Genomic DNA, 12,368 nt, shown 5'->3' on the forward strand with positions numbered 1-12,368 from the left:
AAAGTTCTCTAGAGTGAAAGAAACTTGATGAAAAACAAATAAGATCTGATTAGAAGTGTTGGATAATTGTAAATACCCCTATATGAAGAACCTTGAGAATTTTACATTAGGAAGGAGAAAAATTCAAAGTCAGTAAAATATGTGAGGCACTTGTAGTTGATGGACAGTGAGATACCCTGTTCTGGAACTTAAAGCAATAGATAATGTTGGAGAAGCAGGGGGAAAAACAGAACTATTTGGGCCAAAGGACTTAAATACAAAATAACCAAATGACTACCAGCACTTATAACACTGATCTAGAGCACCAATTAACTCTTTACATTGAGCCATTTTTATCAGTTCACTACTAGTTAAAGAAGGTATTGTTTTCAATGACACTTTGAAATGCACAACTTGTACAAAAAAATGAGAATGGTCAATGGGGAATTATGAAGTAACAAGTTTATAAATTATAATGACATATTTGTTTATATCACCTCAATTGCTGCATGCCAGAGAGTTGAACTTTGGTCTTTTCTGTCTTGATAGGTTCCTGGCCAAACCGAAAGTGCTACCAAATTTCTTCGGACTCTGTTGGAATCACCCCATATTCTTATGCCTGTGGGGGAAAAAAAGCAAAGACATAAATTTTTAATTAATATTATGGAAAATATCTTTCATTCCTGACATAAAACTCATTTTCTAGTGAAAACCTGACAAATGAATTCCTTAGATGTTCAAGAGAACCCTCTGAATGCTTTGGCAGAGAAACACTATCTCTTGAATAAGCAGCCTAAATTAGAATCTTCTAGGGTTAAGTATGTGGATTCACAGGCTCAAAGAAAGGTTTTAACAAATGCCAACATGAATACCACACATATTAAACTAAGTTTGTCTAAAGCACAATGCAGATGTTTATGGAAAGGTAACCATCTAAAAGTATTTTAAAATAAAATAATGGTCTTTATGAATTATCTCCTCTTTATGTTTGGTAGTATTTTATTTATGTTATTATTTGAGCCACTATGATTTAATATTTTACATACCGTCACTGGTAGGTTTTCATGCATACAACATTCCAACACAACACCCTCCACCAAAGTATCCACTTCCCTCCACCACTGTCTCCCCTCACACCTCCTTCAAGCTCACCATCCCCACCCCTCTGTCCATATTTTTTTAATTGGAATATGAGGAGTATTTAAAAATTTAAAAAGTCATAGTAATTTACACTTGATTAGATAATTCACATAAGTTCATTGTAGTAGATAATTCAGGAGCAGCACTCTCCAATACTGTAGCCATAACCACACATGGCTACTAAATGTCAAGTAAATACTATTAAACTAAGTACATCTCAAATTTAAAATCCATTCTAAAGTTACACCAGTCAGAGTACATGTGCTGAATGGCCATTATGCCATTTTGTAATTACCATACATAGATGAAAACAATGATCATTCTCATAGAAAGATCCGTTGAACAGCTTGGCTATACAGTTTACAGAATTGCTCGGAAAGACAAATTAATGGACCAAAGAAGTGTTCTATTACCTTCCCCCACTGTAAAGTAAATGATGTTATCATCTATGTCTAATCCATCTGTTCCAAATACACCAATTGCTGGAGAAAAGCCATTGTGAAAAGCACAACCTCGAATATAAGATGAACCATGTTCAGCATTCTATTAAAAAAAAAACAACAAAACATTGAACCGAGAGCCAGTGAATATTTAAACCAAAAATAAAAACATATTTAAAGCAAAACTTTTTAAACTAATGATTTTCAGGCATAAGCCTAGAAAAATAAAATAAATTATACTTTATTAAAGAACATTATTTCCCAGTAGTCTTTTAATCCTAGTAAATTTCCATATATTTTTTAATTTAATGATTAAATAAATGAGGAAGGCTATGCTTATACTACTTAAAATGCAAATTTGAAAAAATTTAAATTTCAAGTACTTTTCTGTGCATTTACATTTTCAATAATTATCTTTAAAATGCTAAGATGCTAAAAATTACTTTAAAGAATATTTTACATACAATGAGCAGTGATTTTGTTGTTGTTCGTTGGGTCACTCCTGTTGCTACAAGGGAACTCCAGAGTTTACATCCAGCAGTGCTTAGAGGGCAAGTGTGGTGCAGGGGCTCTAACTCAGGGCCTCACTCATGCATGTCTTTTTAATTATGGGAAAACATTAATCTAGGCAGTGCAAACACTTGTAGAAATTACTTAATATATAAGTTCCAATTTTAAACTGAAAAGATGAATTTTTGTTTTCATAATCATTATGCGCTCCTTTTCACCTTAAATAATCACTCTGCTAAGAATATTTCCTACTTTTTTTTCTTTTTGGGTCACACCTGGCAATGCACAGGGGTTACTCCTGGCTCTGCACTCAGGAGTTACTCCTGGCAGTGCTCAGGGGACCATATGGGATGCTGGGAATTGAACCTGGGTCGGCCACGGCAAGGCAAACGCCCTACCCACTGTGCTATCTCTCCAGCCCCAGAATACTTCCTACTTTTAACAGAGGCATGGATAGCTATAAGAAACTCTTCAGTTGAGAAATTTAAACAATACTCACTGTTTAATAGAAGCTATTTAGAAATGATTTTGATCATTGTAACATAGGAGGGGATGTGAAAGACCACTAGAGGTGCTTACTCTTTCATCTTCTACACTCCTTTTAAAATTTTTATAAAATAATGAAATAAAATAAAATGTTTTGGTGGGATTACAAAGGCTAATGGGAAATATGCCTAACATTTTTTATTAGATATAGTCTAAGAAATTCTAAAGATTATTCCTGTTAACAAAGTTTCTAAGAAAATAAAAATGCATTATTCAGAATAGATGCAAAATTGAAAATAAAATCCAAACCTGTCCTAGGTTGAGAAATGTTACCGCATATCTTGGATCTGTGCTATCCCTAAAGCCTTCTTGCCCGCTGTGATAAAATTCCACATTACTTATTCTTGCATTTCCTGAGGGAGTGATGGGAATAGTTAAACACTTTTTGGAATCAATAAAAGATTTAATAACATTTGTGCACTTAAATTTTACTGCTCCCCACATGAGTCTTTTTAGACATTTTCCCCTAATAGTCTCCCTACCCCATGAATATTGATACTATGCATATACTATACTATATGGTTGTTAATGTTTGGTGTTATTTTGCTGTGCACAGAATGATTGTTTCTCACCCAAGAGAAAAACAATCATCTTTCCTACAATGATTGTTTCACCCCTTTCTGGGGTGATGTCCATGCCAGCACTGATGACCTGAGGCACATGATATAATTTACCTGGTATTTCAATTTTGTTGCTCAAAAGAGCTTTAAGACCATTATATTTACATAATTTCTTCCAGAATATGCATGAGTTTGCCACAAGTACCACTGAGCAAGAAGTGATTTCAGAAATAATAATAATAGCAATAACAATACATGAGAAATTATTCTGTGCCTAAGAGGCAATACAAGAATTAGTTCTCATGAAACGGTATATGAGCTGGGAGCTTTCGTTATCTCTATATTCTTGATCATAGCTTCTTAATAAGAAAATTGAGACTCAGAGAGTCATGGCTGATAAAATTTATTTCGAGGATAATTCTTTTTTCAAAACAGACACTTAATAAAACACTCTGAAGGGAAGTTATTTTGTGTGAGAAAAGAAACGGATGACTTAAAACCAATGAGTTTTCCTTCCTTCCTTCCTTCCTTCCTTCCTTCCTTCCTTCCTTCCTTCCTTCCTCCCTCCCTCCCTCCATCCTTTCTTCCTTCCCCATTCCTTCTTTTCTTCCTTCCTCCCTCCCTTCCTTTCTTCCTTCATTCCTGCCTTCCTGTCTCCCATTCTTATTTACTTTCTCATTTTGATTTGGTTTGAGGGTCGAACCTGGCTGTGTTCAGGGGTTGCTTCTAGCTCTGAACTCTGGGATCACTTCTGGGGTGCTTCAGGGACCATACATGGTGGACCAAACTGGAGTTGACCAAGGGAAGACCTTACCCCTGTATTATCTTTCTTACTCCAAAATGGAAAACTCTAGTTTGAAAAATGACTATAGGCCTAATCAGGTTTCTAATTCTAAGTTATTATCCAGAGGAAATACAGAAGAATAAGGAAAAAAATCCCAGGAAAGCAATCACTAAACCCCAGGCAATAGGACATACATCTAGCCTCTTTAAAAATAAATAGAAAGGAAAGAGAAATGAATTGAGGAAATTTAATATTTATAACTAACTGGAACATAGATCTTACTTAGGTCCTGATTTTAACAAAATGCTAGAGAAAGCAAAGGAAGAAGGGATATTGGAACAGAAGAGGGGAAAGAAGTTGGAAAAGGAAGAAAAGAAGAAAAGGAAAGAGCAAAGCAAACAATAAGCTGGTGAAATATGAATAATGTTAAAGTATTTAATTAACACCTGATCATGATTTGGTGATAGAACGTATAAAAGATGTCTTCTAGAGTTCCATACTAAAATATTTTTCTTTTCTTTTTTTTTGTTATATACTGAAATATTTCCAGTAGAAATATAACAGAGTTGCTTCAAAATAATCCCGGGGCTTAAGGAGTGTGGGTAAGCACAGGAATAAAACAAGAGAGACCAATTAGAAATTGCCAATGGGTATGCTGGGATTCATGACTTTATTTTCTTCCTTTTGATGTCTGTTTCAAAATTTCCTGCAAAAAACAAATCTTGGGGTTGGGGTGATAGGACAGCGGTTAGGGCATTTGCCTTGCACACGGCTGACCTGGGTTTAATTCCCAGCATCCCATATGGTCCCCTGAGCACCGCCAGGGGTAATTCCTGAGTGCACAGCCAAGAGTGACCCCTGTGCATTGCTGGGTGTGACCCAAAAAAGAAAAAAAAAGAAAAAGAAAACACATCTGTTGTGCTGTCTATAAAATGATTTTAGTTTGAGGAAGAGAATGCATTAACAGTTCATTGACAATTCTTATTTTCTATAAAGGTAAACTAAATTGAATAACAATTAGGATTTATTTGCGGAGGACATTGCCTGGGTAGCAAATCACAGCTTTCATTTTTTCATTCAGTTCCATAAAAAAGAAAGCCCTATTTAAGAACTGACTAGACAAAAGGGAGATCATGTTATATTTTATTTAGAAAAACAGACTGAGTTTTTCACCAACCTTTAAATGTCATCATATTTTGAGTGAATGAGCTGACCAGGACGCGTGCACCAAAAGATTCCTTGAACCAACCTGGATAATCTTCACCAAGTATTTTGATGTTTCTACTCAGCAGCCCAACATCAGCTGCTAAGGTGTAGCTTTGACCTGTTTCTGGAATTCGGTGTCTTTCAGCTGTAATAGGAGACGCTGTCTAGATTAGATTTTTTTTTTTTTGCAGTTCACAAACTACAGAACTTTCTAAAAGCCTCCAAGTCAATGAATATATATTTTCCCAAAGCCATGATCAGATTTAAATGCTGAACTATTCATTGGTGGCAAATTGTAAATATTTGTCTCACAGGTCACTTGCAATCATCAAATTTTGTCTGGATAACCAAGGCAAGTTGGGAACTTACTATAATTGTAATAGATGAAGAAATGAGATAGAAAAGTAGAAGAATTTGCCTAAGGCCATGTATAGAATTACCAATACATGGATATTTTATCTTTTGATGTCTAATCCTTGGCTTGTTCTACTTCCCAATGGCATATTTTATATCGACCACAGTTCCTTATAAATATGGAGTGACTTAGCATATCAAAAGCAATCCATACATTTACATTTTGATGATTTCTAAAACATTACCTAAAAGCTAACTTCTACATAACAGAAAATCTTAAACCTACAATTTTTTTTTGAAAAGTAAATGCTTTCAGACAGAGAGAAATGACTGGTAGTCTAAATGCAATCATCTATAGTGTGACACTTCCCAAATCTACAACTTCCCTACTACAATTTCATGGTTATCAGTGAAATCATTTTCCTTAAGGAAAATGGTGTGAAACAAAATACCAGCCAAATGTGTTTCTATCAAAACATCCTTTAAGTTTCTTTTAAATGCGGATCACAAGTTTATCTGACTAGCATGCTGCCTTATAGCTGATGTTATCATATAAATCATCTGGATGGTTTATTTATCATTAAACTTCTATCTGCTTCCACTTCCTGGGATTCAAATAAAAGTAGCATGCCAACTGCCAAAGGAGGGAGCAGAGAAGACCCTTATCCTCTAAGTTAAAAGATCATTTCAGAAGATTTTTATCATTTCCTCTCTTCTTGACAAATACGCTCTTATTATGTGGCTGTGTCTTATCTACTTGAAATTACAGCTTAGTAAATGCATTAATGAATAATGAATTAGAACAACGACGCACTTGGACCAAAGATTCTCAAATTGTGGTACAAAGAATCACTTAAATGCTTTCTTAAAAAATAGTGCCAAAATCACCCTACAGAATGTGATGTGCTGGGTTTTGCTGAAGTTTTGTTGAATGAATAAATGAATGAATGAGTGAGTGAATTAGTGCAGCAGACTATTGGTAGTCCACAAACACATAGTACCTTTTATCAAAGCATTAATTTGAGTGAAATTCTTAAAAATTTTCGTGATATTCAGCAAAGGCTGTGTTAAGAGGAAAGTTTATAGCTCTACAAGCATTCCTCAGGAAGGAGGAGCGAGCACACATAAGTAACCTAACCTCACAGCTTAAGAGCTTGGAGAAGGACCAAAAAAAGGAGCACAACCCGAACAGGAGAAAGGAAATAATAAAACTCAGAGCAGAGATTAACGAGATGGAAACCCAAAAAACAATCCGAAAGATCAATGAAACCAAAAGCTGGTTCTTCGAGAAAATTAACAAGATCGATAAGCCTCTAGCAAAACTCACAAAGAAAGGGAGAGAGAAAACCCTAATAAACCGAATCAGAAATGAAAAGGGGGTCATTACAACAGAAACCACAGAAATTCAGAGGATCCTCAGGGAGTACTTTGAGAAGCTTTATGCCACGGAACATCAAAACCTCGAGGAAATGGATAAATTCCTAGACTCCTACAGACTCCCAAGGCTCAACCAAGAAGACCTGGAATACCTGAACAGACCTATTACCATCAAGGAAATTGAAATGGTAATAAAAAGTCTCCCCAAGCACAAAAGTCCTGGCCCGGATGGATTCACTAGTGAATTCTTCCAAATCTTTAAAGAGGACTTACTCCCGATGCTCTTTAAGCTTTTCCACGAAATTGAAATACCAAAAACACTTCCGAACAGTTTCTACGAAGCAAATATCACACTGATACCAAAAGCAGACAGAGATACCACAAAGAAAGAGAATTACAGGCCGATATCCCTGATGAACACAGATGCAAAGATCCTCAACAAACTACTAGCAAATAGAATCCAACTACTCATCAAAAAGATCATACACCATGACCAAGTAGGATTCATCCCAGGGATGCAAGGATGGTTTAACATTCGGAAATCAATCAACATAATCCACCATATCAACAAAAGAAAAGATAAAATGCATATGGTTATATCAATAGATGCAGAGAAAGCATTTGACAAGATCCAGCACCCCTTTATGATGAAAACCCTAGCCAAAATGGGTATAGAGGGGACCTTCCTCAACATAATTAAAGCCATCTACCACAAGCCTACAGCAAGCATCATCCTCAATGGGGAAAAACTGAGAGCCTTCCCTCTAAGATCAGGGACGAGACAGGGATGCCCACTCTCTCCACTGCTGTTCAATATAGTACTGGAAGTACTTGCAATAGCGATTAGGCAGGAAAAAGATATTAAGGGCATTCAGGTAGGAAAGGAAGAAATCAAGCTCTCACTATTCGCAGATGATATGATACTCAGAGAACCCAATAACTTCCACCAAAAAACTCCTAGAAACAATAGACTCGTATAGTAAAGTTGCAGGTTATAAAATCAATACCCAAAAGTCCATGGCTTTCCTATACGCAAACAGTGAGAGAGAAGAAAGCAACATGAAAAAAACAATCCCATTCACAATTGTGCCCCAGAAAATCAAGTACCTAGGAATCAGCTTAACTAAGGAAGTAAAGGACCTGTACAAAGAAAACTACAAAACGCTACTTCAGGAAATAAAAGAGGACATGAGGAAATGGAAAGATATCCCCTGCTCATGGGTCGGGAGACTTAACATTGTCAAAATGGCAATACTACCGAAAGCATTGTATAAATTCAATGCAATCCCTATAAGGATACCCATGACATTCTTCAAAGAAATGGAGCAAACACTCTTGAAATTTATATGGAACAATAAGCCCCCACGAATAGCTAAAGCAATTCTTGGGAAAAAGAAAATGGGAGGAATCAACCTCCTGAACTTCAAACTGTACTACAAAGCAGTAATAATTAAAACAGCATGGTACTGGAACAAAGGCAGAACTGCAGACCAATGGAACAGGGTTGAATACACTGACATCTCTCCTCAATCATATGCTCATCTAATCTTTGATAAAGGTGCAAGTAATGTGAAGTGGAGTAAGGAAATCCTCTTTAATAAATTGTGTTGGCATCACTGGATGGCTACATGCAAAAAAATAGGCTCAGAACTCTGCCTAACACCATGTACAAAAGTAAGATCAAAATGGATTAAAGACCTCAACATCAGACCAGAAACCATAAGGTACATTGAAGATAAAGTTGGCAAAACCCTCCATGACATTGAAGCTAATGGTATCTTCAAAGATGCCACGCCACTGGCCGAGCAAGTGAAAACAGAGATAGATAAATGGGACTATCTTAAACTAAGAAGCTTCTGCACCTCCAAAGAAACAGTGACCAAAATACAAAGACAGTCTACAGAATGGGAAAGGATATTCACCGAATACACATCTGACAAGGGGTTGATATCCAGGATATACAAAATACTGGTTAAACTCCACAAGAAGAAAACATCCAACCCCATCCAAAAATGGGGCAATGAAATGAACAGAAACTTTCTCAAAGAAGAAATCCGAATGGCAAAAAAGCACATGAGAAAATGCTCTACATCATTAATCATCAGGGAGATGCAGATCAAAACCACAATGAGATACCATCTCACACCTCAGAGACTGGCCCACATTCAAAAGAACAAAAGCAACCAATGCTGGCGTGGATGTGGCGAGAAAGGGACACTCCTTCACTGTTGGTGGGAATGTCCACTGGTTCAGCCCTTCTGGAAAACAGTATGGACGATTCTCAAAAAATTAGAAATTGAGATCCCATTTGACCCAGCAATACCACTCCTGGGAATATATCCCAGAGAAGCAAAAATGTATAGTCGAAGTGACATCTGCACTTGTTTGTTCATTGCAGCACTCTTTACAATAGCCAGAAACTGGAAGAAACCTGAATGCCCAAGAACAGATGACTGGTTAAAGAAACTTTGGTACATCTACACAATGGAGTACTATGTAGCTCTTAGAAAAGATGAAGTCATGAACTTTACATACAAGTGGTACAATATGGAAAGTATCATGCTAAGCGAAATGAGTCAGAAAGAGAGGGATAGACATAGAAAGATTGCATTCATCTGGGGGATATAAAGTAACAAAGTATGAGATTAATACCCAAGAATAGCTGAGATCAGCACCAGGAGGATTACTCCATAACTTAGAGGCTAGCCGGGTATCCTAGAGGAAAGGGCAGTTCAGATAGAGAAGGGAGCACCAAATAAAGGATCTTTGGAGGATCCTCCCAGGAGGGGAGATGCATGTCGAAAGTAGACTATGGACTGAACATGTTTGCCACTCAATGCCTCTTTCGCAGACCACAACACCCAAAAGGAGAGAGAGAACACAGGGGATTGCCCTGCCACAGAGGCAGGGGGGATGGGGGGATGGGGGTGGGAGGGATATTATCCATGGTGGTGGAAAATGGGCACTGGTGGAGGGATGGGTATCTGATCATTGTATAATTGAAACCAAAGCACAAAAAATTGTAAATCTACAACTTTAAAAAAAATAAAATAAAATAAAGGGAAAAAAATTTTCGTGATATTTTAAAAAATTTAAAAATGATAAAGGAGAGCATTAATATATGAATATTTCAGGACAGTTAAATAATATATCTAGCAGGTTTATGAAAAAATCACTTACCAAGGTGAGTATAGGAAAGGGTTTCATTGAGAATGAGAATTTTATGATCATGAAGGACTTTGACAATACTTCTTGTTTCTGTCTGGTGGAAATCATAGCTTGTGGTTGTTATCACAATCTCTTCTCCCTCCTTGAAAAATTCAAGCGACAAATTCAAGAATAACTTTAAAAAATAAGTTTGTATTTCTTCATGACTATTAAATAATTATAATTGAATTGACCTTATTAGCATTCATACTATTTACTATCCAAAAGGAAAAAATGACACATTCGGGTCTCTATAAACAAATAATATTTTGCTTGATTAAAAATCTTAAATGTTTGATGATGGCAACATTTCTGCACATTGATACTATTCATTTATTAGCATGCAATTCCAGGCACTAAACCAAGTTTTCCTGGATGGAAAGCATACACTTGCTTTGTCACTCTAGATCTTCATTCACCATTTTTACTGGAATGGTTGAAGTATGCTCCCAAGCAGTGCTCAGAAGGTCCGATCCCTCCCAGTGCTTCCCGGCCAACCAGGCTAGTAAAGATGTGGGCCACTTAGACCCTGAGTTTCCTGGTCCATCATGGCAGTCCTTAGGACCACCAGGGCTGTACCTGGTAATCCTCAGTGGATCATGTGGTTCCAGGGACTGAAGTTCAGTTGGTTCCATGCAAGGAATGTCCCTTAGTCCTTATACTATCTCTCTAACCCCTATGCTTCACTATTTATCCATTTGTTTGTTTGGGGGACTGTATACAGTGCTGGGCCTCAACCTTGGGCCACTTGCACTCAAGGCCAGAGCCTTAACTCTGTACAGTCTCTTGTCCCTTACTTAATTTTGTGTGTGTGCAGTGGTGGTTGGAGCCCACTCCTGCTCTGTGCTTGGAGGTCACTCCTGGCGGTGTTCAGGGCACTATGTGGTGCTAGGATCAGACTAGGGCTCCTGTACACGAAGCACATGCTCATTGACGTGCTATCCTAATTCACTCATTTCATTAATTTTTTTTTAAATACCACATGGGAAATAGCTTATATGGTAGAAAACATGGGATATAGACCACATGGGATATAGCTTATATGTTAGAGCCCCTTCCTGCTATGCGCAAAACCCTGAGTTTGATCCCAGACAGAACATGGCTCCCTGAGCATGGCAGGCTACCCCTAGAACACAGCCCAGTCCGCTGTACCACATTGCCAGGTCAAAGCAACAGGGCAGGTCATCACTAGTGGTCACTACAGGTTATCACTAGCTATAAGAACTCTCTCCCCCAGCACCACTGGGTGTGTGGTCCCTAATAAAAATAAATCACTTTAAAAAAATTCAAGTGTGTGTGGGGTAGTACTGTGTCCAAGAGCTCTTGCTTTGCATGTGTGAGGCCCTGGGTCCAATCCTCGGACCACACCCAAAAGTTATTCACATTCATATTTTTATTAAAAAGAGGTCAAGGGTTCATAGCTATGGTACACCAAGTAGGGTGCATGCTTTGGAGGCAGTGGGTCCAGGTTGGATCCATGCTATCCCATATGTTCCTCTGAACCCCTCCAGGAGTGATCCCAGAGTGCAGAGCCAGGAGTAGCCTTGATCACTGCCAGGTGTGGCCCCACTCAACATTTATTTTGTTTGAAAATTAAAGTTAGAAAGTGCTTGGGACAAATTATTAAGTTTTTAAAAGTTTCTCCAGATTTGAGTTTTATATAACTAGCTATCATCGATGTTCCTAAAATGTTGGAAAGAAAGAGACAATGGTACAAGAGAAAGAAAAAGTCTTAGAATCCTTCTAGGGCTTCCTACAGAGCCTTCTTATCATTCATGTCCTGCTTCTTGGTCTTTGGGCTAAGATCAGATGTAGTATCTGTGCCTTTGCTTCAATGCACTTGGAGGGGAAGCAAAATTTTTTTATAAATTTTTTTATAAACTTTTTATAAATTCTTCAACAGGGAAACTAAGACAAAAGACCCATGGATAAGACACAAGTACACAGTTTCCTTCAGGGCATATCTGTGACCTCAAACCCATCAGAAGGAAAGGAAAGTGTGATAACGGCAGGGAAAGCTGAGTGTTTTCATCTAGGGTTCCATGAAGAGCAAAGAAGTGAGATGTGTGAGCCTAGAAGCTAACTGAATCTTTGGGTTTGCACCAATAAGTCTCCACGTCTGCTTGCTGGGTTCAGGAAGAACACTTCCCACTGAAGGCTTTTAGGATCCACTTTGGGGTCAAGTCAGAAACTCATCCCATACAAGAAACTCATCCCATACATGTTGTTTCCCAAGTTTTCAGATCAAGGGATCTGAAAATATTC

At 37.5% G+C, this 12,368-nt stretch overlaps 1 protein-coding gene across 1 annotated transcript in view; it reads right to left on the reverse strand.

Annotated features, from left to right (window-relative positions):
* Nucleotides 1–12,368, reverse strand: part of PKHD1L1 (PKHD1 like 1) — a 189,257-nt gene that overhangs the window by 35,464 nt on the left and 141,425 nt on the right. The window contains exons 58-62 of the mRNA XM_056110331.1: nucleotides 10,077–10,206; nucleotides 5,137–5,310; nucleotides 2,865–2,968; nucleotides 1,533–1,662; nucleotides 477–598 (exon numbers count right to left, since the gene is read on the reverse strand). Of these exons, the coding sequence (XP_055966306.1) occupies nucleotides 477–598; nucleotides 1,533–1,662; nucleotides 2,865–2,968; nucleotides 5,137–5,310; nucleotides 10,077–10,206 (660 nt within the window). The remainder of the gene's footprint in view (nucleotides 1–476; nucleotides 599–1,532; nucleotides 1,663–2,864; nucleotides 2,969–5,136; nucleotides 5,311–10,076; nucleotides 10,207–12,368) is intronic.

This window comes from Sorex fumeus, unplaced genomic scaffold, assembly GCF_029834395.1.
Source record: "Sorex fumeus unplaced genomic scaffold, SorFum_2.1 ptg000002l, whole genome shotgun sequence".
NCBI lineage: Eukaryota > Metazoa > Chordata > Mammalia > Eulipotyphla > Soricidae > Sorex > Sorex fumeus.